Source organism: Danio rerio, chromosome 13 (assembly GCF_049306965.1).
Source record: "Danio rerio strain Tuebingen ecotype United States chromosome 13, GRCz12tu, whole genome shotgun sequence".
Lineage (NCBI taxonomy): Eukaryota > Metazoa > Chordata > Actinopteri > Cypriniformes > Danionidae > Danio > Danio rerio.
In genome coordinates, this window is record NC_133188.1 from 54,231,649 (window position 1) to 54,257,725 (window position 26,077).

Sequence of the window (26,077 nt, forward strand, 5' to 3'; positions counted from 1 at the left end):
CCACACCAACATGGGAATAACATGCAAACTCCACACAGAAACGTTAACTGGCCCAGTTGGGATTCGAACCAGCGATCTTCTTGCTGTAAGGTGACAATAATAACCACTGAGCCACCAGGCTGCCCTGCTTTATTACACTACTGTTATACACTATTTGGCACTATTTATATTCATATTAGTATTATATTTATATTATAAAAATAAGTATTGAACACGTCACCATTTTCCTCAGAAAACATATTTTTAAAGGTGTCGTTGACTTGAAATTTCCCCGGATGTTGGTAAAAACCAAAGTAATCCATATATGCAAAGAAAATAAAATAATTAATTGACAAATTTAGTTCTGTGTAATAAAATAAAAAGTTTTAAACAGATGAGAAAAGAAAGGTGTATTCTGCAGTGAAAGCCCAGACAGCAGCTGAAATCTCTCAGTAGTTCTTCAGCAACCCACTGCCCTTCCTCTGTGTAAATGACTATCAGCTGCTTCAGTCTTACATCTACATCAGCAGGAGGATGAAGATGAACCCAGGGTGGACATTTCAGCAAGACAATGATCCAAAACACAGCAGAGGAGACTGTTGTAAACTTCTAATAGCCCAAAAAAACCAGGGAGAATCTTTCGGTTATCTTCAAAGCAGAATCCTTTTTAATATGAAGAACTCAGCGCGGCTGTGGCATCATCGAAAGCAAACTCTCAACTCCACAGCAAACATAATACATTTTATACTTGTTACAGCATGTAGGTGGGGTCAGTCATGGTGGGGACAGTCAAACAAAACATGCAAATGAAGTCTGGGTGCCATGCCTTCTCCAGGTCTGATCTCATCAATATATAAGTACATCATTACAACAATGTGCAAATGATGTTCTGGAGACAGGGAATACAATAGATACAGCCATGCTGTGAAACCATTAATTGCATCACTCAGGCTTAGCCTGTAGTCAGCAAGGCAAAGGTTAAATTTCCCTCCTAGCTGGCATGCCAATGAAATGATATAATTAAAACCAAAGAATATAACTTTTCAGTTATACGTAGATTATTGTTCATTTGGAATTAGATAATAGAAATTCATATATCCACAAGACTCTCAGATGCTTTCAGAGAAGGAAATTCAAGCTGTAGAATGGCCCAGCCAATCACCTGACCCGAATCTAATAGAGAATTCAGAATTAAGCTCAGATCTGATAGACGACACCCACAGAAGCATCAGGATTTTGACACTCTGTTTAAGTCTTTGAGAAACTCACACCTGAGCAATGCATGAGGCCTCATCCTCCATATGAGAGGCGTCTTTAAGCTGCCATCATTAAAAACAGCCTTTATATAAAGTATTAATAATGTTTCAGTAGTTCAGCTCGACACACGACTCATTTCAATTTTCATGTTTGTATTGTTTGTATTTCTACCAAAATCTGATTCATGTCAGCAGCACCTTTAGAGACATTATTCCCAGGAAAAAAACATGACGTGTTCAATACTGATTTCCCCTGCCGTAAGTAAAGGTGACTCGAGCAGAGAAAACTGAAGGTGTTTGTTTTACCATCATTGTCTCCGAGGCCCAGCTGGCCGAACTTGTTCCGCCCCCATCCGAAAATGGCCCCAGAGAGCGTGAGGCCAAAGCTGTGAGCTCCACCGGCGGAAATCTGCCCGAACGGGATGCCCTGCAGAGACTGGATGACCTGTGGAGAGCAGACACAGGCTCCCTGCTGCCCCAGACCCAGCTGACCATACTTATTCTGGCCCCAGGAGAATATCTCGCCTCCTGGAGGAATACATCATTTCAGATAATTAGGGTAAAGAAGGCAGTTTTAGATGCAGGAATCTGGTTTAGGATTATGTTTAGCAGCACACCTCGGGCTAAAGCAAGGGAATGCCAGTATCCACAGGCCACCTGGGTAATGTGAACCTCTGACAAGCTCTTGACAGTTCTGGAAGCGGAGAGAAAATAATAAGAGCAGATCATGAATTGTGAGCAGTGTATAGTATTCACAGTGTTTTTTGGTACAGAACCCAATTACAGAGGGATAAATACTGTAGTCAGGGCTCCAACTGATTTGGCAATTCATATATAGAGCAAATACATCCAATCTTAATATCTGACTGCTGATTATTCGTTTCTCACATGTTTTGCTTTCCTCCCTTTATTTTCATCTATTCATTTTTGTTTATTTTATGCTTGATTTGATCTTTACCTGGGCACACGCAGACAGTCTTCTACAATGGAAAGTCCGAGCTGTCCATCTGATCCCAAACCCCACGCAAACACTTGTCCTTTATCATTCAGAGCAAGAGTATGAGCTTCTCCACACGACACCGCCACAATGTTCTGCGCATCCAGAGACACCACCTGCTCTGGAGACGAGATGGAAACATAGAGGATTACATGAAATAAAGGCAATATATTGTTCATTTTAATGAAAATGCTTCCTAAGTGCTGTTTAAAAGAGAGATTTGTTTTTAAACATAAGGGCCCTGTCATATACCCGGCGCAATAAGGTAGAGATCTGCGCGGGACTAAATTTTGAATCCCGCTCCCGCCCGCACCCGCCAGGTTTTAGCCCGAACCCGACCACTCCCGCTTATATTCAGCATTTGATGTCCCGCTGCCTGCCCCGCCCCGTTTTCTACCCGCCGCGCCCGATCCCGCTAAAGAGCAGGGATGAGAACAAAACCGAAAACCACTATATAGAGTCCAGACAGCCTATAACAAGCTGTCTGTATAAACACACACATACACAGAGAGACAAAGCTCTTTCTCTCTCATTTCAATTCAATTCAATTCAACTGTTTATTGTCATGTGCACAGTAAGGAAAACACGTCTCCCTGTACAATGAGATTCTTACTTTGCCGTCCACAGTGAAGTCATACACACAACATACACAACATACACATAAATACACAGAAGTGACCGAAGATTGAATGTAAAATATAAGTATATAAAATATCTATGAAAGTAAACAATATGTAAACCTGATTTGAGTAATGAAACAGATGAAAACAGTGTACACTGTTTTTTTGTTTTTTATTGTGCTTATTATGCAAAAAGTGCTTAGTGCAATTGGATTATGTGCAAAAAAAGAATAAAGAATAAAATAGTGCAAAATGGGATGGAGTATTTGTGTGCGCACTAACATACACACACACATACAAACATAAGCACCAAGCACACACACACACAGACAAAGCTCTCTTTCTAATTTGCGTGCGCACACACACAACAACAAACAAGCTACACACAGCATCGCGCTATTTTATTTACACACATACATACGCGTGCTCGCTCGGGAGTCGGGAGCGATATTGCTAGACGGCCCGCTCATGCCCACATTAAACCAATCACTGACCGCTTCCGCGATTTATTCTGAAATTTATTTCCTTGCCGCAGAAATCAGGTTGGCCGCGGGAATGCAGACCTCTACAATAAGGCACAAGACGTGTTTGGCGCAATTTGTTGGTATTTTCAGACCAGTGCAACGGTAATTTTCACGTTTTACACCATGTTGTTTAAACAGCAAATCCATTTGCGCCACTCTGGACTTGTGTGTATGATGCTCTATAAATGAGGTGTGTTAAGGCGCATTGCTGGCACATTGCTTTATTAAGGAACTGAAATAGACCATTGATCAACTAAAAGCTGCTGTAAAGTCCAGTAAAGCGTGTTAGTTATGCGCCTATGTGGGTTCAAACACTTACACACTGCGGAATACACACAGGATGAACAGCAACACACAAATATCTTTACAGATGAAAACAATTAAAGGATTAAAATGATCCAGAAATGATGATTTTCTACATCAATATAAACAGCACTGCCTCCATGCCTTCTTCACCTCGGGGGGCTTTTTCAGTTTAATCATGAAGATCTGCATCTGTATACTGTTATTATTATAATGATATATGATGCAATATGCAATATAATGTTACACCAGCAGTATTATTGATTATATGCATATTTATATTTGCTTTGATAAACACAAGTGCAGATTTGTCCACCTGTGTGGTTTTGGAGACGTCTGCATCAGCATATGGGGTATAAGAACTGAATTTAGAAATAGTTTTAAAGTAAATTGTTGGGCTTAACAAATAAAATTAAACATGTGGGCTAATAGATGTGTTCAGTGGAGTGAGTTTCCACCGTTTCCTCACTCCACCAAAGTAAAGAAGTAAAGAGTAAAAGTAGAGAAAGTAAAGAGGCTGAATGGAGGAGGCTCATTCTTTATTCTCGCGCTGCAGATGCTCTGTTTAACTGTTTTCTCACCAGTGAAGCGTTTCGTTTTTACACGCACAAATGTAAATAGCAAATGCCACATGGAGCAACACAACTGACTCTTCAAGGGAATGTGAGATGAGACTCTGATTGTTTTAATGCAGGTTATGCTCAAAACACACCCAGAACTCATTAAGAGAGTAAGCACAACCCTGTTAGACCATGCACCAGGGCACAGAGAGTATGTTTTCGTCCTTAAAATAGCAAAAAGTACATCATGCGCATATAGTCTGGCAGTGCTCAAGAATGAACAGTTTTTGGGAAATGGTGCACTCTGCCATCAATTATATTTTTGATCTTCATATTCCTAGATCATTTGAAGTACATTATCAGGCAGATACTCCTATCAAACTTATAAAGCAAGATAAATATCTATTTAAGATATTTTTGGCAACATGCAAAAAATATATAACCCGAAAATGGTATAAAAAAGAGCCAGCAACTGAACGGCTCAAAATTATAGCAGAAGTTGAGGAAATAGAAACAAATGACACATGCACTTCGATTACAATTAGAGACCTTTGATAAGAAATGGAGTAAATGGCTGGCTTTCTCCACAACGACAATATAATTATTTTTAATTGAACATTTACATAACTCCAGAGGTTAAGCATCATTGTGAAAACATGTTTGGCAGACTTTTATTATATTTTATTTTATACTTATGCATTTATTTTATTTTGATTAGGTTAATTTTATATTTTTATACATGCATGTAAATAGATATACATGTGTGGAATAGATGTTTTTGCCTGAAAGCAATTCCAGTGTTTTGCAGCAAAAATTTCAAACATAAATTCACAGAGAAATCAAATGTTAACATTATATTGAAACATCTGTTTATATTTTCCAGAATAACTGACCACAGAGTAAAGGGACCAGAAAAATATCAATCTGTAAACAAGGAAAATAAACATGCGTTATGGACGTGACAAAAAAAGTCTGTGAGTTTACAGAATACAGCATGCTTAGTAGAAATTTTGTGAATTAAACTGCACAAAAAAAAAAAAAAAAAAAAAAAATGATGATAATCAAAAGGATAAGAGTTGGCTCTCTATATAACAAAATTGATTGGTTTTATTTTATTTAATATTTTCACATTTATGAGGAAAAAAATAGCGTTATGGATGTGACGTCTCTCCGTTATGGAAGTGATGGATGTGAAAATGCCACTTGCGTGAGTTTGGTAAATCAAATAGAATAGTTTGAAAACACTGACAGACAAAACAAAGCAGATCTCACGTAGCGTTTGTGAGAAATACTACAGTAAGTACTTTACCATCAGTATTTGATGCATTTTTTTGTGGAGTTGCAACAGTGAGTTCACGCACACACAGCGCAGACACACACACACAGCAAGACACACACGCACATACATTGCGTAGAGACGCAGGCAGACACACACACACACACACACACACACACACACACACACACACACACACACACACACACACACACACACACACACACACACACACACACACACAGCACAGACAAGTAGCGCAGACACAAACGCACACACATAGCATAGAGATGCAGGCAGACACACACACGCACACAGAGAGACAGTGAGAGAGACGAGGCTGTGGTGATGAAGTGAATCTGAAGTGAACGGCTGTACTTCATTACACACGTGCACACGTTTTAAACTCACTCTTGATCACGTCTGATGATGATTGATGATCCTATCAAACTGAACAGAGCTTTTATTCCCGTTTGCTTTGCGCTCATCCCGTCTTGTCAATATGAGTATATGCATTACTATGGAGACATGTTAATCCGCGCAGCTGTCAATCAATATTGGTGGGCGGGGGGACCACACTCCTACGTAAAGTTGCGGTCGATCTGAAAACCGCTCCAATTGGTCCACCATTTATATATTGTTAAATTTGAAAAAAAAAAAAGGACTGGGTGTGTTTATATAACCCCAATATGACAGTATATACACTATACTTACACACATGTATGTCCAAACAGCTTGAAAAGTAGATTTTTCACCATAGGTGCCCTTTAAAATACTTGCTTGCCCAAAACACCCAAAAATGGTCTCCGTATTTTGGTGAAAACATTTTTTTTCATGGCAAGGTTGACATTTGCACATAATTGCTCCTATATATGTATGCATATTTATGTACATATGTATTATTATTTTTTGTTTGTTTTGTTCCCACTGGTTATATGTTCAGAGAAAATCTATAAAAACTAAAAAAAAGTAAAAAATAAATAAATAAATAGCCAAAAGTGGATTCGGACACGTCCTTAATGCTTTTGCACCATGTGCTTTAGACTTTGTGCCCTGACCAGGGGTGTCCAAACTCGATACTGGAGGGCTGTTGTCCTGCATAGTTTAACTCCAACTTCCGTTAACACCGTTTCTAGTATACCTAGATAGAGCTTGATTAGCTGGTTCAGGTGTGTTTAATTGGGGTTGGAACTAAAATATACAGGACACCGGCCCTCCAGGACCGAGTTTGGACACACCTGGCCTACACCATTAAAATAGAGCCCAATAGCTTTAATTATCAGCTATCAGAAACAAGCTGATCTTCATCACAAACTCTGCGAATGTGCAGGTTTTCCAGTATTTCATCAGTTTACTCAGTCGACAACACTCGTTTTTTACTACAGTATAGGCAGTATTTTATCAAGATGAATGCAGCTGCAGAAGTTTAAAGTGTAAAAGAATTTAGCAAATCAGCATTCATTAAAAATAAAGTGGCAGATTCGGCAACACTTTACTTGAAGAGGTCAATCTTTAAGACAATTAAAATGTGTGTTTTTTTTTTTGCTGGTAAAATGGTGCACTGGTCATTTTGACCCACAAGTCTACCCTAAGGTAATTGCAAATAATAAAAAGACATTTTTGTACAGTCTGGTTGTTTATATGCTCCATACTTGACGTTCTAGGTCAGAGGTCATGTGACAGCTAAGCAACAGACAGTTGTTGCAGTCCTTTATAACAGCGGCCAATGTCAAACTGACCGGTCATATACATTTCAGATAGAACAGATTCATTTCAGTGGATGTTGTGAAAGTCCAGCGTATTTCAGTGGCAGAATGCAAATGAAGGGTGAGGCTTGATTTTCTCCAGAAGCAAATGTTCACATATTGTGATTCATGCAATAATAAAGTCAGCGAATTACTAGAAACCACCCTAGTATTAAAGTGACAGCTTACATAATTATAAACATTTACTCACAGTTTACTCTTCCTAAAGTGGTTCCAAACCGGTTTGAGTTTCATTTTGTTGAACACAAAAGCTGGAAGCCATTGACTTACAAGATAGTAAAGAGAAATACTATGGAAGTCCATATCTGTTTTTTTCCCCCAACATTCTTCAAATTATCTCATTTTGTGTTCAACAGAGGGAAAAAAAACACAAACAGATTGACATGAATTAATCAAATTAGTATTGTTTATTTTTTTTTTAGTGCTCGGCAAGGATTAACTGCAATTAATTGCATCCAAAATAAAAGTTTGTTTTGACATAATACGTGTGTGTGTGTGTATTATATATATTCATCATGTATATGTGATATACACACACACACACACACACACACACACACACACACACACACACACACACACACACACACACACACACACACACACACACACACACACACACACACACACACACACACACACACACACACACACACCTAAAACAATTTTGTTGCATGGATATATAAATGTATAAATAATTTGTATCATATTATACATAAATATTTTATACTTAAATATACTTTCTCAAATATATGCATGCATGTGTTTATTTATATAAACTTAATAAATATATACAGTACACACAGATAAATTATGTCAAAACAAACTTTTATTTTGGACCCAATTAATATTTGCCCAGCACTATTTTTTTATTTGCTTCTTATATTTTCATTCATTCACTTTCTTTTCAGCTTAGTCCCATTATTAATCCAGGGTCGCCACAGCGGAATGAACAGCCAACTTATCCAGCAGTTTACACACAGCGGATACCCTTCCAGCCGTAAACCATCCCTGGAAAACATCCACACATACTCATACACTACGGACAATTTAGCCTACCCAATTCACCTGTACCGCATGTGTTTGGACTGTGGGGGAAACCGGAGCACCCGGAGGAAACCCACGCGAACGCAGGGAGAACATGCAAACTCCACACAGAAACGCCAACTGACCCAACCGAGGCTCGAACCAGCGTTGTTCTTGCTTTGAGGCGACAGCACTACCTACTGTGCCACTGTGTCATCCTTATTATATTTTATTTATTATTATTACTATTATTCTCATCACATATCTTATATTTGCAACAATGAACTGTCCCCTTGCACATACACACTTTAACATTCAATATATTGTTAATTTTAATTCAAATACTTCCTGCTGTTCAACAGAGAGAGTTGTTTTAAAACATAATGGCTTTAGAAATGAGCTCATCTTCATCACAAACTCTGCGAATGTCCAGGTTTTCCAGTATTCCATCAGTGGACAACACTGAGTATTATACTCATTATATATATATATATATATTAGGGATGCCATGGTTCTCAATATAATATTGAACCGTACGGTACGACCTCCACGGTTCAATACGCGCTTGTGAATTGCGGTTTTCTCGGTTTTGTGTTTAAATAATTTATGTGTGTTTTATATCTCCCTGAATTGACTGTGAGTGCCTGTAAGTCCATGAGCTGAGATAAGGAAACTCCTCCCCTGCGAGTAAATATCCAATCACTATGCTCTAAAGTTAGGGGGCGCTTGACCATCATTCAACACTTTAACATGGCGAGCGGTGGTGAAGTGAGGCTAAGACAACAGTACGAGAAAGCGCCGGCAAAGTGAGGCAACAGTACGAGAAAGTGCCGGCGTCTTTCAAATCTGCGGTGTGAGGACATCTCGGTTTTTCCAGTAAGTATAATGCTAATAAAAGAAAAAACAGTGAACAAAAAAAATAACTGTGTGCAAGCATTGATTTACACGTATAACCATGACTGCACATCTGCAGCGCATCACCCAGCAATATCACTGTCTGAAGCAGGACAGCAGAGAAGGTAATAAAGTCCTCCAAACAGCAACAATCCCTCTCTGAATCTTTCCAGCAAACAAACCCAACTGGTTCCGAGAGACACATAAAATAACATGACGTATGCATATAATAAGATACAGTATCTGCCAAAAGCATCAGTGCGATATCAGACAGCACCCGTGAGAACAGCAGAGTTATATCGTTAACAGATTCATTCATGTCCAGCAGTGTGTGCAGGGCCGGTGAGCGCTCCGTGAATGCTTTGGTCACTCAGTTTTGTTATAAAAATCTATTTTCTTGTGATAACGGGATTTCGTTGAGACATATTTCCTCACGCTTGCATATGTATTTTTTTGCTTGTTAGTTTGATTAGTGTTGATTTCAAATGCAATAAATATGTTGTATAAAACTTGTAGTAACGGTGCTTATAATTACTGGGTGCAACTAAATTTTGGCTGATGCTCCTACATTTTTAGTAAGGAGCACCAGAGCTACCAAGCAAAAAGCTTAATTTCGAGCCCTGCCTAACTTTACCCTAATTAACCTAGTGAAGCCTTTAAATGTCTTTAAGCTGTATAGAAGTGTCTTGAAGAATATCTAGTTAGATATTATTTACTGTCATCATGGCAAAGATCAAATAAATCAGTTATCAGAAATGAGTTATTAAAACTATTATGAATAGAAATGTGCTTAAAATACAGAAACAGAAATTGGCTAATAATTCTGACTTCAACTGCCCATTAAACCATTAAACCTTATTGGCATAATAATTTGATTGTACAACCCTTATATACGACAATAAACACTTTAAATCACTTTATGTGCATCACTACCTGGTTTCTTGCGGGCTTTCTCATGCCCCAGCTGCCCCAGGTCATTGCAGCCGCAGGTGTAAACCGTCCCATCCTCTAGCAGGAAGACAGTGTGGCGTCTCCCGCAGCCCACGTCCCGCACGCGCTTACCCTCGAAAAACTCACATCTTCGGGGCTCCAGCAGCACCTCTTCATCGATACCTCCTAAACCCAGCTGCCCGAAGGAGGCGTTTCCCCAACATAACATCACGACGGGCCTGAGTGCCCGCTCTCGTCCCACAGCTTCTTCACACACCTGTCAGGTAAACAAACAGTAATGAATAAATCACTGGAAAATGTATGAGTAAACTGAGCCATGTATTGTTTTTAATGATGATGCAATCAGTTGCATGAAAGTTTTCAAATGTAAAAAGGCACAATTCACACAATTTATTTTATTAAACCTTATATATACAGTTGACGTCAGAATTATTAGCACTCCTGTAAAATTTTAATCCTTTTGTATTTTTTTTTTATTTCTGTTTAACAGAGAGATTTTGTTCAACACATTTCTAATCATAGTTTTAATAACTCATCTCTAATAACTGATTTATTTGATCTTTTCCTTCATGACAGCACATAAAATGAGACTAGATATTCTTCAAGACACTGGTATTCAGCTTAAAGTGACATTTAAAGGCTTCACTAGGGTAATTAGGGTAAAGTTAGGGTAATCAGGCAAGTCATTGTATATCAGTGGTTTGTTCTGTAGACTATCCAAACACATTTTGCGTAAAGCGGGCTAATAATATTGAATAAATATTCAATTAAAACCTTAAAATAGGTTTAAAACAATTAAATAGTGATTTTATTCTAGCTAAAATAAAACAAATAAGTTTTTCTTCAAAAGAACAAATAATTATAGAAAATGCTGTGAAAAATTCCTGAATCTGTTCAACATCATTTAGGAAATATTAGACTTTTTTTCTAAATGACAGGAGGGCTAATGATTTTGACTTCAACTTTCTATATATCTTAAACATTTTTTTTACAAAATGCCTGTGGTGCTAGGGGATATTTGTAGAGAAAAAAAAGGAACAAACAAAACAACAACAAAGAAAATAAATAAATAAATAAATAACATTTGATGGAAATAAAATAACAAAATGAGACTAAAATAATTAAAACAAATTATTAAGATAAATAAACAGAACCACTGGATTCAAATAAACTAGTAATTATTTAAAAAAACTGTATATATATATATATATATATATATATATATATATATATATATATATATATATATATATATATATATATTATTAATTATTCAATAAATACATAAGACACAATAATAAATAAAAACACAAAAAAACAACAACACAGAAAACAAATGATTAAATAAAAAAAAAAACATACACACAAAACAACAGAGAAAATAGTTAAATAAAAATAAAAACTAACAAATAAATTAAAAATAACACACAAAACAAAAACGTCAATAAATTATATTTTGTTCAATAAAATAACAAATTAAGATTGAAATAAATAATCATTTTATTAAGCTAAATTAACATACGCAAGACTGGATTCATATAAACTAATAATTATAAAACGATACACGCATATTATATATTTAATAGTTGAAGTCAGAATTATTCGCCCCCCTTTGAATTATTTTCCCCTTTTTAAATATTTCCCAAATGATGTTTAACAGATTCAGGAAATGTTCACAGTATGTCTGACAGTATTTTTTCTTCTGGAGAAAGTCGTATTTGTTTTATTTCAGCTTGAATAAAAGCAGTTTTTATTTTTTTATTTTTTAAGGTCAAAGTTATTAGTCCCTTTAAGTAATGTTTTTTTCAAAAGTCTACAGAACAAAGCATTGTTATACATTAACTTGCCAAATTACCCTAACCTGCCTAGTTAACCTAATTAACCTAGTTAAGCCTGTAAATGTCACTTTAAGCTGTATAGAAGTGTCTTGAGAAATATCTAGTCAAATATATACTGTCATCATGGCAAAGATAAAATAAATCAGTTATTAGAAATGAGTTATTAAAACTATTATGTTTAGAAATGTTTTAAAGGGCACCTATGGTAAAAAATCGACTTTTCAAGCTGTTTGGACAGATCTGTGTTGGTATAGTGTATAGACCGTCATACTGGGGTGATATGAACACACCCAGTCCTTTTTTTTTTTTCAATTTAACTACAAAAAAAGGGTCGGCCAATTGGAGCTGTTTTCAAATCAATCGCACCATTACGTAGGTGTGCGATCCCCCCCCCGCCCACCGAATTGATTGACAGCTGCGCGCATTAACATGTTCCGGTAGTCGCGTGTATATGTCAACAAGACCAGGCAGACATACGCAAAGCAACCGGGAATAAAAGCTCTGTTCTGTTCGCTAGGATCAGCAATCATCATCAAATGTGATTAAGAGTGAGTTTCACATGTTTAAAGTGTTTTAAAACAGAGTATGTGTGTAATTAATTACAGCGTTTTACTTCAGCTTTACTTCATCAGCACAGCCGCGTGTCAGATCAATTATAAAAGAAGATGCTTCAATCCCGGTTTGTGGAAGTTAAATCAGGTTTATTTTGTACATTAGCATAACAGATATCCACACAGTACTTGAGGTTAGCCTTAACTAAGCTAAGCGCGCTCTGTCTGTCTGCCTGCGTGTGTATCTGTTTGTGTGTGTGTGTGTGCGCGTTAACTTTGTAACGATATTGTGTGTGACTCATCAATGCAACTTCACAATACTGATTAGTAAAGGTTAGTTCTTACTGTAATATTTCACAAACGCTACGTGAGACCTTCTTCCTTTAAGTCTGTGTGTTGTCTGACGCAGCTGAGGGAGGAGGCATGTAGAAACAGTGGGCGGGCAGAACTCGGCTTAAAGGCACAGTACGACAAAACCACCCCCTGCTGGAAATCAGTATAAAACAGCCTCTTGTAAAAGGTATAATGAAAAATCTGATGGGTATTTTGATCTGAAACTTTATATACACATTCTAGAAACGCAAAAGACTTATATTAAATCTGAAAAAAGGGGTAACCTAGGTGCCCTTTAAACAAATCTTCTCTCCATTAAACAGAAATTGGGTAAAAATAAAAAGCGGGGCTAATAATTTAGGGAGGCTAATAATTCTGACTTCAACTGTATATATATGTGTGTGTGTGTGTGTGTGTGTGTGTGTGTGTGTGTGTGTGTGTATATATTCAATAAGATTAAAAAATAAATAATCAAAAAATTGGCTTAAAATAATTAATCAATAAAATAACACAAAAAATAAATAAACCAGTTCAATATTTATTTAAACAAACAAACAAATAACACTGTTTAATAAAAAAGATAATAATAAAATAATAAAATCATAAATAAACTAAAAATTATAAAACAAATCATTAAAATAACAAATAAATACACCATACAACATACATCAGATTAAGACATAAATTACATAAAACAACATAGTCTTGTTAAATAAAATAAAAATTAATAATCAGAAAATTTTAATAAATATGTAAATAAATAAAAACAGTTTTAATTTGTCGTACTACATGTCGTAAATTTAATAATAACACCAATACATATAATTAATAATAAAAAATTAAACATGACTATTAAGACAACATACATAAAAATATAAAGATGACAAACTAACAGAGTATTAGTTAAAACTACAAGCACATCTGTTAAACTAAAATATACTGATTATTATCACAGTTTAAACAGATGAAAATGAAAGCATGCAATAAGTCCCGCCCTACAGAGAAAACCCTCTAGAAACTTCTGTTTGCAGGAGGCGAGCATAAAAACAATTCTTGCATAACACAGATTACAGTCAACGACTAAACCTGGTTGCCACTTAAACAGGTATTAACACCTTGTAAAGATATTAGTGACTCTGTTTTTATTGCCAATAATCAAATGCAGCATTGCATCACATTAAAACCACAGACCACGTGACTGACGTGAGATTTAAATACCCTGATAACATGACAACAGTGACGTATGGGTGGAATAATATTTAAATATATTTGTTTATAAACGGTTAAACTATTACAAACTCAAGACTAAACCTAAACAAACATAACTAAAAATCTATTTATATAAACAAAAAGTATAAAATAATAAATACAAAATAAAAACAGGCTGAAATAATGAACTTAAAATAAAATAACTGATGACAAAATACAGTACGTAAATAAATTAAAACAGTGCCATGATGGTAATAAATAAATAGATTGAAATAATGAGCTTAAAATAAATACAACAAAGACAAAAGAAATAAATACAGTACGTACGTAAATTAAAAACAGTACAATGAAGACAATAAATAATGTAGCTAATAGCTGTCAGGGAAATATTGCTAATAACTTAATATCTAATAACAACAATACAACATTTATAATTAATATTCTATTATTTTATTAAAGTAATAATAGTATAAAATAATAAATACAAAATAAAAACAGGTTGAAATAATGAGCTTAAAATAACATAATCGATGACAAAAAAACAAAATACAGGGTGTAAATAAATTAAAAACAGTAATATGAAGACAATAAATAATGCAGGTAATAGCTGACAGGGAAATATTGCAAATGACTTAATATCTAATAAAAACAATACAATATTTATAATAAATATTCTATAATTTTATTAAAATAATAATAAGAGTATAAAATGATAAATACACAATAAAAACAGGTTGAAATAATGAGCTTAAAATAACATAACTGAGTGTAAACAAATTAAAAACAGTAATATGAAGACAATAAATAATGCAGCTAATAGCTGACAGGGAAATATTGCTAATAACTTAATATCTAATAACAACAATACAACATTTATAATTAATATTCTATTATTATTCATTCATTCATTTTCTTGGCTTAGTAACTTTATTAATCTGGGGTCGCCACAGCGGAATGAACCACCAACGTCTCCAGCACATTTTTACTCAGCGGATGCCCTTCCAGCTGCAACCCATCTCTGGGGAAACAGCCACACACTCATTCACACAGACACTCATACACTACGGACAATTTAGCCTACCCAATTCACCTGTACCATGTCATTTGGACTGTGGGGGAAACCGGAGCATCCGGAGGAAACCCACGCGAACGCAGGGAGAACATGCAAACTCCACACAGAAACACCAACTGAGTCGAGGCTCGAACCAGCGACCTTCTTGCTGTGAGGCGACAGCACTACCTACTGCGCCAGGGCTTAGCCTATTCTATTATCATTCAAATAATAATAGTATAAAATAATAAATACAAAATAAAAACAGGTTGAAATAATGAGCTTAAAATAACATAATCGATGACAAAAAACAAAACAAAATACAGGGTGTAAATAAATTAAGATCAATAAGGTTAACATGAAGACAATAAATAATGCAGCTAATAGCTGACAGGGAAATATTGCTAATTACTTAATATCTAATAATAACAATACAACATTTATAATAAATATAATGTTCTTATTATTATTAAACAAAATGTAAAACGACAAACTAGTTAACTATAACGTTGGATTTTGCACTATAACATTAGATTGGAATGTAACGGTAATGTAACGTCAGCTTTTAACGTTACATTCGATGTAAACAAAACGAACTACTTAATGAAATAAGTGTTTAATTCGCACACATAAATGACATTTGAGTTTTTTAAATGATTAAATTAAGCACTTCCCACTAATGTGTGCCTTAATACACCCCAAACACAAACACACACACACACACACATATATATCCATATATATCGGTCTTTTACTTAAACACGCCACACATTTGAGCACACACACCCATACAAATCCAGCCTGCCGTTTCTTACCTGTTGATATTTTAATGTAATGCTCTTGCGGACGCGTCCAGCAAAGACCCGGTGTTTATATTTACATGAGTGTGATTAATTGTTGCTATTAAATGTTCTATACTGTCCTGACAGCCTAAAAGAGCGCCAGCAGCAGGACACGCGCTTTAATACACACAGCAGAACAAACGCGAAGCTGCTGTAATATTCTAGAGCATTTCTGGGGACCGGATGTGACGACTCACGCAGAGTTCCTGCAGCAAGAAGAGATACAGCTGCGGGAGACGTTGTTTTTACTATGAAAATCCAAAGTTTTGTATTTTTAAATACAATATTATGTATTTTTAATACTTAATGCACTTTTTTCATTCATACGGAGAGATGGCTTGAATATCCTTTGATTCTTTTGCTTGTTTCCTTTTTTTTCTTGCTGATTTTGACTCGTTTCTTCTAATAAATTGACTAAAAATAAGAAAAGCGCATTTTAAAAAATGTATTACGAACATATTTAAGGATAAGGATCATTGTCGATTTATTTAATTTTCTAAAGGATGTAGTTTATTAGCTTTAATTTATGTAAACCCATTTATGCAAATTTACCATATTTTGGTTTATTTTCTTGTTATTAGTTATTTTCACCTTGTATGTTATCTTTACATTTATGAGACTTAACTGTCATATTTCCTTGTTATTGTACAAGTCTGACAAAAAATAAATAAAAAATGAAGCTACAGAAAAAAAGGGGATACAGCTGCGGTAGGAAGCAAAATGTTAATTTTCTTTAAGAGACTACAACTGCACAAGTTTGCAGAACATTGATAATAAAAAAGCTAAGAATACTAGTAATATATGAAGGAATGGAATATTTTTAATGACTTAATGCTTTGTTATACACTCTGGCATGTTAAGCTTAAAAGAGAGATACAGCCGCGTACGAAGACAAACAATTATATTATTTATCAATTTACGCATTATTTGTATTTTAATAAAGTCTAAAACCCCTAAACCCAACCCTCACAGTAATGTAAAAACAGTAATTACACCCAATATTATTTATATTGTTTATTAAAAATGGGGCAAAGTCTCAAGATGGGATACAGCTGCGGATACATCAATATATAGCATAATTTTTGTAACACAGTACAACAATAATTCATATATCTACATTACTGTGAGGGTTGGGTTTAGGGCTAAACGTTAACAAAATACAAATTAATGGTTAATTCGGGATTTGAAAATTTTTAGTAAAGTATGTTAAAGATTTGCGACAGCATTAAGCTTTATTCTTTTAGATTTTTGGTATCCATAGAAGATAAAAAAAGCACTCATTTTTATCTAAAGGAAACACTCTTTGTCACAAAATACGAAATATCTTGAATGTGGTTTAATCTAGCCTACTACAAATGCATCACAGGCTATACTTCAAAATAAAAGTCACTTCAAATTTTACTGGTCACCGTTCTTGAAAAGATTGGTTTTGATTGCCACAAGCTTGATTGATACTTTACATATGCCTTTATCAAATAAATATTTAAATAAAATAACCTTTATTACTTTTTTCTCCATATTTATTTGAATATATGAATTTATTGTTACTTGATTATTATTTTTTATGCAAAAATGACTGATTAATTAACCACAAAACTATATTTCCATTATCTTGTTATAATATTATAATACATACACAATCTTATGTTATATGAGAGTCTACATTCAGAATAACAAAATATAATTTTTGTAGATACAACAAACACTTCCGTCTTCTTTCAGCTCAGTCTGATTTAACAGCCATAATCCGATTTTAATGCAGTTTTATAGAGAAAGAGCATAGTAATTATAACTAAACTTCTGATTTAATCTTAAAAAAATAAGGTTTAGAAACAATAAAAGAACATTTTAGTGAGTGCATTCAGCAAATCAAGGTTAAAACGCAGGATAGTTTGTTTACAATTAACATACAGAGTTTGTTAAAGCTGTATTACACTATTGTCATGATGATGTGTGCTACAATCTTTTACTTCTTTGACCTGTGTGCACATTTTATAATAAAAACACAGTTTCCACTCTAGATATTCATGCAATTTATAACATTTTCAATATTGGACTGCAGTTTAAACCACATCTCTATTATATATATATTATATATATATATATATATATATATATATATATATATATATATATATATATATATATATATATATATATATATATATATATATATATATATATATATATCAATAATTAAAAAAAAACTAAAACATATATATATATATATATATATATATATATATATATATATATATATATATATATATATATATATATATATATATATATATATATAAAGCAGAGATATTTTTAGATAATCAACATTTATTCTACAAACACACCCGTTCATATTGTGAGACATCCACTGTGTAATGTAGACTAGTGTGGGTGCTGGTGGAAATTGAGCAGACATAAGTCGTCCGGTCAGAGACGAAGAACACTTTAATAAACAGATACTGGTTGAGAGTTTACAGTCCTTGGATTTGGAAGTACAGCAGAGCAGCACAATGCTTTGAAGTGTAGCTTAATATGAGTGGTTCTAAATGAACAGAAATAACAAATATCTATTAGTGCTGAACAGAAACAATAATATAATGACAATATGCTACACATAGATATCTCTTAGATATTATAATATAAGGCAGCAGAATAACAACATACTGATATATTCAGACATGTATGACATTAAATAACACTTGTGAATTAGCATTATATACACTAACATGTAAACTTGAGGGAATCAGTTATTATGGTTTAACTCTCACCATAAATATCACTTATAACATAAAGTAACAATATGTAAATACTCAAAGTGATGAACAGTTAACAATATTAAACCCAAATATTCCCTTTTACTCATCTCACATAAGTATTCATTAGCGAGCCGATGGATGATGCAATACTCGACGCCCGTGACACACTTACATGATTATAATCAGTAATCAGTGATTATACTGAACCTAGGCATAGACAGCTAAACATTTTGCTATATAAATGATAAATAACTCTACAAATAACACTTTAAATGGGCACTCACTTGTATTTGAACGCACTCGGCAATAACAATGTGATGCTAGCGAAGTCTGTCCGTGCTCTGAACTGTTTCCCCTTTAACTATTAAAGGGATCATTTAACGGGGAAGGTGCGTCATGAATGTAATGCTTAGTAAAGTCACAAGAGGGCGCTATTGTACCATATATACACATCACAGCCTTTTCTACAGCCGCCCCCACATTTCTTTGCAAATGTGTAATTTTGAAAAGGCACTTAGGTAAAGGGTTAACTAAATGGCACTTAATCTGGCAAACATGGGAGGCTAATGAGCCTGTTGATAGGGCGAATATAAATTTTCCCTTTGACTTCCACTTCTGCAGTCCTAACTTTCCCATCATCTCCAGGGAAGACCTTAGTCACTTGTCCAACTGGCCACAGCGTTCGAGGTAATTGATGATCAACAATCATGACAACCGTGCCTGGCTGCAGATTCTCCGCATTCCTGTGCCATTTCTGACGGATTTGCAACTCTGGGAGGTAGTTGAGTAGGAATCGTTTCCAGAATTGGTCTGCTAAAAGCTGACTGTGTCTCCATCTACGTTTGCTCAGAAACTCTGATTCGGGGTATATAACTTGAGGCAAGTTTGAGTCAAGCCGCCCCATGAGCAGCATGTTGGGAGTGACAGGGTCGGGGTCTGCTATATCTGAGGATGTATATCCCAGGGGTTTTGAATTGAGAATGCCTTCAATCTCAACAAGCATGGAACGCAACACTTCCTCTGTCACAATTTGATCCCCTATAGTGGAACAGAGAGCTGATTTCAGAGATCGTATCTCTCTTTCCCTACAGCCCCCAAAATGTGCTGCTCCAGGGGGATTGAACTTGAAATTAATCTGGTGGCTGGCCAATTGCTCTTGGAGGGAAGGACTGAGAGCATTGAAATCTTCCTTTAGTGTTCTCTCGCCACCTCTGAAATTGGTCCCTTGATCAGAGATAATTTCAAATGGCTTGCCTCTACGGGAGATAAATCTTCGGAGTGCCATTAGAAATGAATCTGTGTCCATCTGACAGAGTAGATCCAGGTATACAGCTCTTGTTGTCATACACTTAAATATGACTCCCCATCGTTTCTCATGTCTGCGCCCAATCTTGATGAGGTAAGGGCCGAAACAATCAACTCCAGTCGAGTAGAAAGCTGGTTGAAGCAATCGCAGTCTTGAAGGAGGTAGGTCCGCCATTCTAGGAATGTTAGGCTGGCCTCTCCACTGTTTACATCCCAAGCATGTTCTCTGGTGCAGCCGAATAGCTTCTCTGCCTCTCAAGATCCAGTACTTACGACGTACCTCCGCAAAGACCCTTTGTGCTCCAGGATGATGTAAGGTTTCATCAAAGTCCTTTATGATGAGTCTACTTAGTGGGTGCTTAGGATCGAGAACTATGGGGTGTATGGTAAATTCGTCTAACTGTTCTGTCCGTCTAAGCCGACCACCAACCCTGATGAGCTGCATAGTGGTGTCATACTCTGGAGCGAGGCACAAAAGGCGACTGGTCATTGATAGGGGTTTGTCTGACTTAAGCTGAACCATCTCAACTGGAAAACTTTCGGTTTGTGCTTGACGAAGCAGGGATAGCTCGGCTTCTTTATAATCCTCAGCTGTTAGCACATCCGTAGTGGTAGCAGACCCATGCAAGACTCTAGCTGTAGCTGTAAGCAGTTCCTTATATGACTCAAACTGGTTGCAATTAGGCAAGGCTGAGTGGAGTACAGGACTTGTAAGTCCACAGAATGTGGATTGTTTTAGCTCAACATCTTCAGAGGATGGATGTGAGAAAGGCCTCTTTGGCCACTGATCTGGGGACAGGAGAAGGAATGATGGGCCTTGACTCCATCTGCTCGGCTTAGCTAGCTCATTCAGAGTCTTGCCTCTCGTTATATCATCTGCGGGATTAGACTTTGAATCAACATAACGCCAGTCCTTGGGATCTGTTAACTCCTGTATCTCAGCTATTCTTGTTCCAACGAACACCTTAAATCGGCAGGAGTCGGCTTGAATCCATGCCAGCACAGTACTGGAATCTGACCAGAGGGTGACCTGATTTATGGGAACACTGAGTTCTGACTTTAGTAGTTTGGCCAGTTGTGCTCCTGTCAAAGCGGCACATAACTCAAGGCGGGGTATTGACTGTTGTTTCTTTGGTGAAACTCTGGAACGGGCTGTTAAGAAGGCTACCTCTACATCTCCTTGAGAACTGAGTGTTTGAACGTAGGCCACTGAGCCGTAAGCTCGTTCCGAAGCATCACAAAATATGTGTAGGTTTCTGATGCACTGGGGTTTATCTAACTCTGGAGTGACATAACATCTAGGAATGGATATGTGCTGAATATCGGGTAACTCTTGCTCCCATTCTTGCCAGGCGTGGAGCAGCTCATTAGGAAGCTGAGGATCATCCCATTCCCTTTTCTTGTCCCAGAGATGCTGAACTAAGACTTTAGCTCTCGTGGTGTAAGGGACGATGTACCCCAGGGGGTCATACTGGCTGGCCAGAACTTTGTAGATATGGCGCATAGTAGGAGTAGAGCTTTTAATTGGCCTATACTTGTATGACAGTTTGTCCGATGTACAGTGCCAGTATAGTCCAAGCGCAGATTCTTGTGCATCAGGTTGCTCTTGGGCTAGCCACAATACCAGGGTATTTGATTTAGCTGTAGAAGGGATGGTGTCTAGTACTTGAGGGAAATTGCTGGCCCACTGTCTCAGATCGAATCCTCCAGTAGCTAGGAGGTTGTGTAACTTGGATGCCCGGTCTCTGGCTTCTTCCTGGGAATCAAAGCTCTGAAGGAAATTGTCTACATAGAAGTGTTTCTCTATGCTCTCTCTGACATCTTCCCCAGGCTGACTATGATCGATGACATGCTTCTGAAGAGCGAATGTCGCACAGCAGGGGCTGCACGTTGTCCCAAACGGGAGAACCTGCCACTCATACACTTGGGGAGGCTGATCTCGGTTAAGGTCCCTCCAGAGGAATCTTAGCAGTGGGCGGTCATCTGGAATCAATCGCACCTGATGAAACATACCTCTAATATCGCTACTCAAAGCGACAGTGTGTTCACGGAATCTCAGAAGCACAGACATCAGAGAAGGACCCAGTGTGGGACCAGGGAGAAGCAGCTGGTTAAGATTTTTCCCTCTATTTTGAAATGAACAGTTAAATACGACTCTGTTCTTCCCATTATGATGTGTCATGTGGTGGGGAATGTACCACGACTCCTTTGCTTGATCCACTTGATCAGGAGGTATCACTTTAGCATATCCAGCCTCCTTTAGCTTGTTCATCTCTAACTGGTAGGCAGCGGCTTGGGTGGAATCTCTGGCTAGTCGCTTCTCAATTCCTCTGAGGCAAGGCAAAATGCTTTCTGGGGTGGATTGCAAGAGGGGCATATTTTTCACTCGCAGTAAAGGTGTGGCATATCTGGCTACTCCATCTACCTCAACTCTAATGGTCTTAGACTCAAGCAGTGAAAGAGCCTCTTGATCCTGCTTTGAACGAGTAATGAGTTTCTCACTGCGGTACGGGAGCACATCTAGTTGCCACAATTTCTCCACTTGTCTATACAGATCAGTATATGGGTCTTGAGTAGCTGTGAAAAGACACTGCTGGCTAGGAAGGTGGTTCTTGATCTTATGAGTAGGCCCTTGTAAAGTCCAACCCAATCGAGTTTTGATAGCAGCAGGGCCGTTAGGTGGGCCAAGACGAACTGGCTCTATCGGGGTGATGAGATGAGGGCAATCTGACCCTATAAGGAGGAGTGGTTGAACAGATTCAGCTTGTGACAATGGTAGACCTTGTAAATGGCTGTACTTGATTTGTAACTCATGAACTGGGTAGGTATGCTCCGCTAATCCTAGTGTCTCAGCTGTAAAGGCATTACGAATCATAAAGGAAGTTTTAGGTTGAGATGCTGGTGACACTGTAAACGTTACTGAAGCTCCATGCAGAGTGTGAAGATCTTGTCTTACTGTACGAAGAACCAGTTCCTCAGGTCTGCCAGTCAATCTAAGCTGCTGCGCTGCTGAATGCAGCAAGATGGTGCGTTCAGACCCGTCATCTAAGAGGGCATAGGTCTCTAAGCAATGACTGCCATTCCTCAGGAGTACTTTGCAAATCTTCAGTAAGACCTGTCTGCTGTCAGTAGGCCGATCTAGATACAGTGTTTCTGTTGTTGTGTTCACTAAACAACTTTCTGAACTTTTGACTTTAGGTGTCTCAGGTGACTTAACAAGTGACCGATCATTGACGTCATGGAGGATGTACAAATGGCGGCGATTGCAACTCTTACAGGGTGTCTTGAGATTACACTGTGCAGCTTGATGCGCTCGTCCACAACGCCAACATCTCTTGTGTGACTGTATCCATTGTACTTTCTGATCTCTGTTAAGTTTCTGGAAACTGGAACACCCATTCAGGTAGTGATCTTGAGCATCACAGTATGGGCAGAACATTTTCCTATCTCTGAACTTGGGGTCAGAAGACTTATCTGGACTGTCACTGCATGCTTTCTCTGTACCAAGGAAAATACTAGTGGCCTTAGTTGGCTGTCTTGTGTCTCTAAAAGGTCCTCTCCTAGGGTCGAGCACTGGCTTATTTGTTGGAGGAAAGAATCTGGTGCTGTCCTCTTGAACTTGCAGCTCAAACTCTAACCACTCTGACAGATCCAACAAAGTAGGGATGGGAACCTGTTGTGGGTGGACAGATCTTCTAAAACTTGTCTGCAGGTCATGTGGAAGCTTACACAACAGTCGTGATACATGGGAACCACACTCTAACTCCATGTATCCTTTATTCCCCAGTTGTTGAAGCATACTCACAAGAGAACGGACTTTCAGTGCAAACATCCTGAATGCTCTCACATCTCCTTGGCGGATATTTGGACTGTCCATAAGCTCAGCTATCCTCTGAAGCGCCAACTGATGGGGCTGTCCATATTGTTGGTTAAGTGCCTCCATAGTATCTGAAAAAGGGTATAATGAGTTGCAGTAGGAATCTGCAATTAACAAAGCTTCCTCTAGTTTCAAATGATCAACCAGGATTTGATACTTGAATCTCTCCGTAGCGTCCATTGGCAGAATATTCTCTAGAGCTATACGCAGCCGTGAGAACTCCCTTGGATCTGGCTTCACAAAGTTTGGGATGGTTGGAGCTGGCCCCCTATATGTACTCTCTTGACTTGGGGGGGCACGCAGTGGTGTGGAACTGTGGCCAACTCTACCTTTGTCCACTCTGTCAGATGTTTTATGGGGAAAGGACTGGTACTGTTGGGGTCGAGATGGAGTTGGGAGCGATATTTGCTCTAACTGCTGAAGCCTCTGTTCCAAGTCATGTAGGCGATCTTGTTTTAATGACTCTGTACTATCACTCAGTCTCTGAGGTAGTTTGGATCTAGGGAGAGGGATGGGCCGGTCATTACTAGTGACTAGTGGAGTGTAGACGCGGGGTTGGGGAGCAGGGGAAAGTGCACTCTCTGGGTGAATACTGGTCTGTTCATTCACTGTAAGTAAGCTTAACTGTGCTTCCAAAGCCTCATTCCTTGCTTTAAGCTTCCCTATCTGCTCATATGAATGACGTCGCAGTTCCTCTGTCTCTCTTCGCAACTGCTGGAACTCTGTCAGAATGTCTGATGACAACTCAGGATTCTTAGAAGCATGCGATCGTTGTTGTTCATGCTCTCTATTGCTGGGACTCCACTCTATCAACTGCTCTGTTGTCTGCATACTGGCCCCATAGTCAACAAGCGGTAATGCAGCAGCTCCTTGCAATCTGGAATCATCACTCCACTCTGAGGATGTGTGTGCTCTCTGTTCTGACTGTAAACTCTGTTGATGATCAGTAAGCTCGAAATCTGCCAGGTAACTAGGTAGTCGCACCACTCTTCTGGGTCTGATTGCTGGCTCTGGATCACTCTGATACATCATTCTTATGACAGCTCATTAACTCCGGCTCGAAGGACCATTTGTAATGTAGACTAGTGTGGGTGCTGGTGGAAATTGAGCAGACATAAGTCGTCCGGTCAGAGACGAAGAACACTTTAATAAACAGATACTGGTTGAGAGTTTACAGTCCTTGGATTTGGAAGTACAGCAGAGCAGCACAATGCTTTGAAGTGTAGCTTAATATGAGTGGTTCTAAATGAACAGAAATAACAAATATCTATTAGTGCTGAACAGAAACAATAATATAATGACAATATGCTACACATAGATATCTCTTAGATATTATAATATAAGGCAGCAGAATAACAACATACTGATATATTCAGACATGTATGACATTAAATAACACTTGTGAATTAGCATTATATACACTAACATGTAAACTTGAGGGAATCAGTTATTATGGTTTAACTCTCACCATAAATATCACTTATAACATAAAGTAACAATATGTAAATACTCAAAGTGATGAACAGTTAACAATATTAAACCCAAATATTCCCTTTTACTCATCTCACATAAGTATTCATTAGCGAGCCGATGGATGATGCAATACTCGACGCCCGTGACACACTTACATGATTATAATCAGTAATCAGTGATTATACTGAACCTAGGCATAGACAGCTAAACATTTTGCTATATAAATGATAAATAACTCTACAAATAACACTTTAAATGGGCACTCACTTGTATTTGAACGCACTCGGCAATAACAATGTGATGCTAGCGAAGTCTGTCCGTGCTCTGAACTGTTTCCCCTTTAACTATTAAAGGGATCATTTAACGGGGAAGGTGCGTCATGAATGTAATGCTTAGTAAAGTCACAAGAGGGCGCTATTGTACCATATATACACATCACAGCCTTTTCTACACACTGACTTCCATAGCATTTTCTTGTTGTTGTTTTAAAGTAATAGTTCACCCCAAAATTAAAATTACCACCTAATTTACTCAAGACATCTTCGATGTATATCAGTTTTTTTCAGTCTGACAAACACAGCCGGGGTAGTTTTAAATTGTGTCCTTGCTCTTCCATGCAATATAGTGATATTAGATAGGAACTTTTATTTTGAAGCTTCAAAAATTAATCATCAAATTAACTCATATGCC

The 26,077-nt window shown here is 37.2% G+C and overlaps 2 protein-coding genes across 3 annotated transcripts in view; both read right to left on the reverse strand.

Moving 5' to 3' along the window:
* Window positions 1-16,114, reverse strand: part of herc4 (HECT and RLD domain containing E3 ubiquitin protein ligase 4) — a 59,475-nt gene extending 43,361 nt beyond the window's left edge. Inside the window, exons 1-6 of one of the 2 annotated variants that reach the window (XM_068213120.2) lie at window positions 15,950-16,114; window positions 12,887-13,027; window positions 10,135-10,408; window positions 2,194-2,353; window positions 1,853-1,929; window positions 1,542-1,763 (exon numbers count right to left, since the gene is read on the reverse strand). In XM_068213120.2, the coding sequence (XP_068069221.2) occupies window positions 1,542-1,763; window positions 1,853-1,929; window positions 2,194-2,353; window positions 10,135-10,360 (685 nt within the window). In that variant the 5' untranslated portion in view covers window positions 10,361-10,408; window positions 12,887-13,027; window positions 15,950-16,114. The remainder of the gene's footprint in view (window positions 1-1,541; window positions 1,764-1,852; window positions 1,930-2,193; window positions 2,354-10,134; window positions 10,409-12,886; window positions 13,028-15,949) is intronic. The other variant, XM_005173035.6, reaches the window with a different exon arrangement.
* Window positions 16,115-18,402: 2,288 nt separating this feature from the next.
* Window positions 18,403-25,729, reverse strand: LOC141377075 (uncharacterized). Its single transcript, XM_073920332.1, has 2 exons — window positions 25,655-25,729; window positions 18,403-25,156 (listed from the first exon to the last, which is right to left on the reverse strand). The coding sequence occupies exon 2, from the start codon at window positions 24,944-24,946 to the stop codon at window positions 19,274-19,276; it is 5,673 nt and encodes a 1,890-aa protein (XP_073776433.1). The 5' UTR covers window positions 24,947-25,156; window positions 25,655-25,729; the 3' UTR covers window positions 18,403-19,273.
* Window positions 25,730-26,077: the final 348 nt, after the last annotated feature.

What these genes read in the sequence shown, in the direction of transcription:
- LOC141377075 (XM_073920332.1), bottom strand. Translation starts at nt 24,946, where the DNA reads ATGATGTATCAGAGTGATCCAGAGCCAGCAATCAGACCCAGAAGAGTG.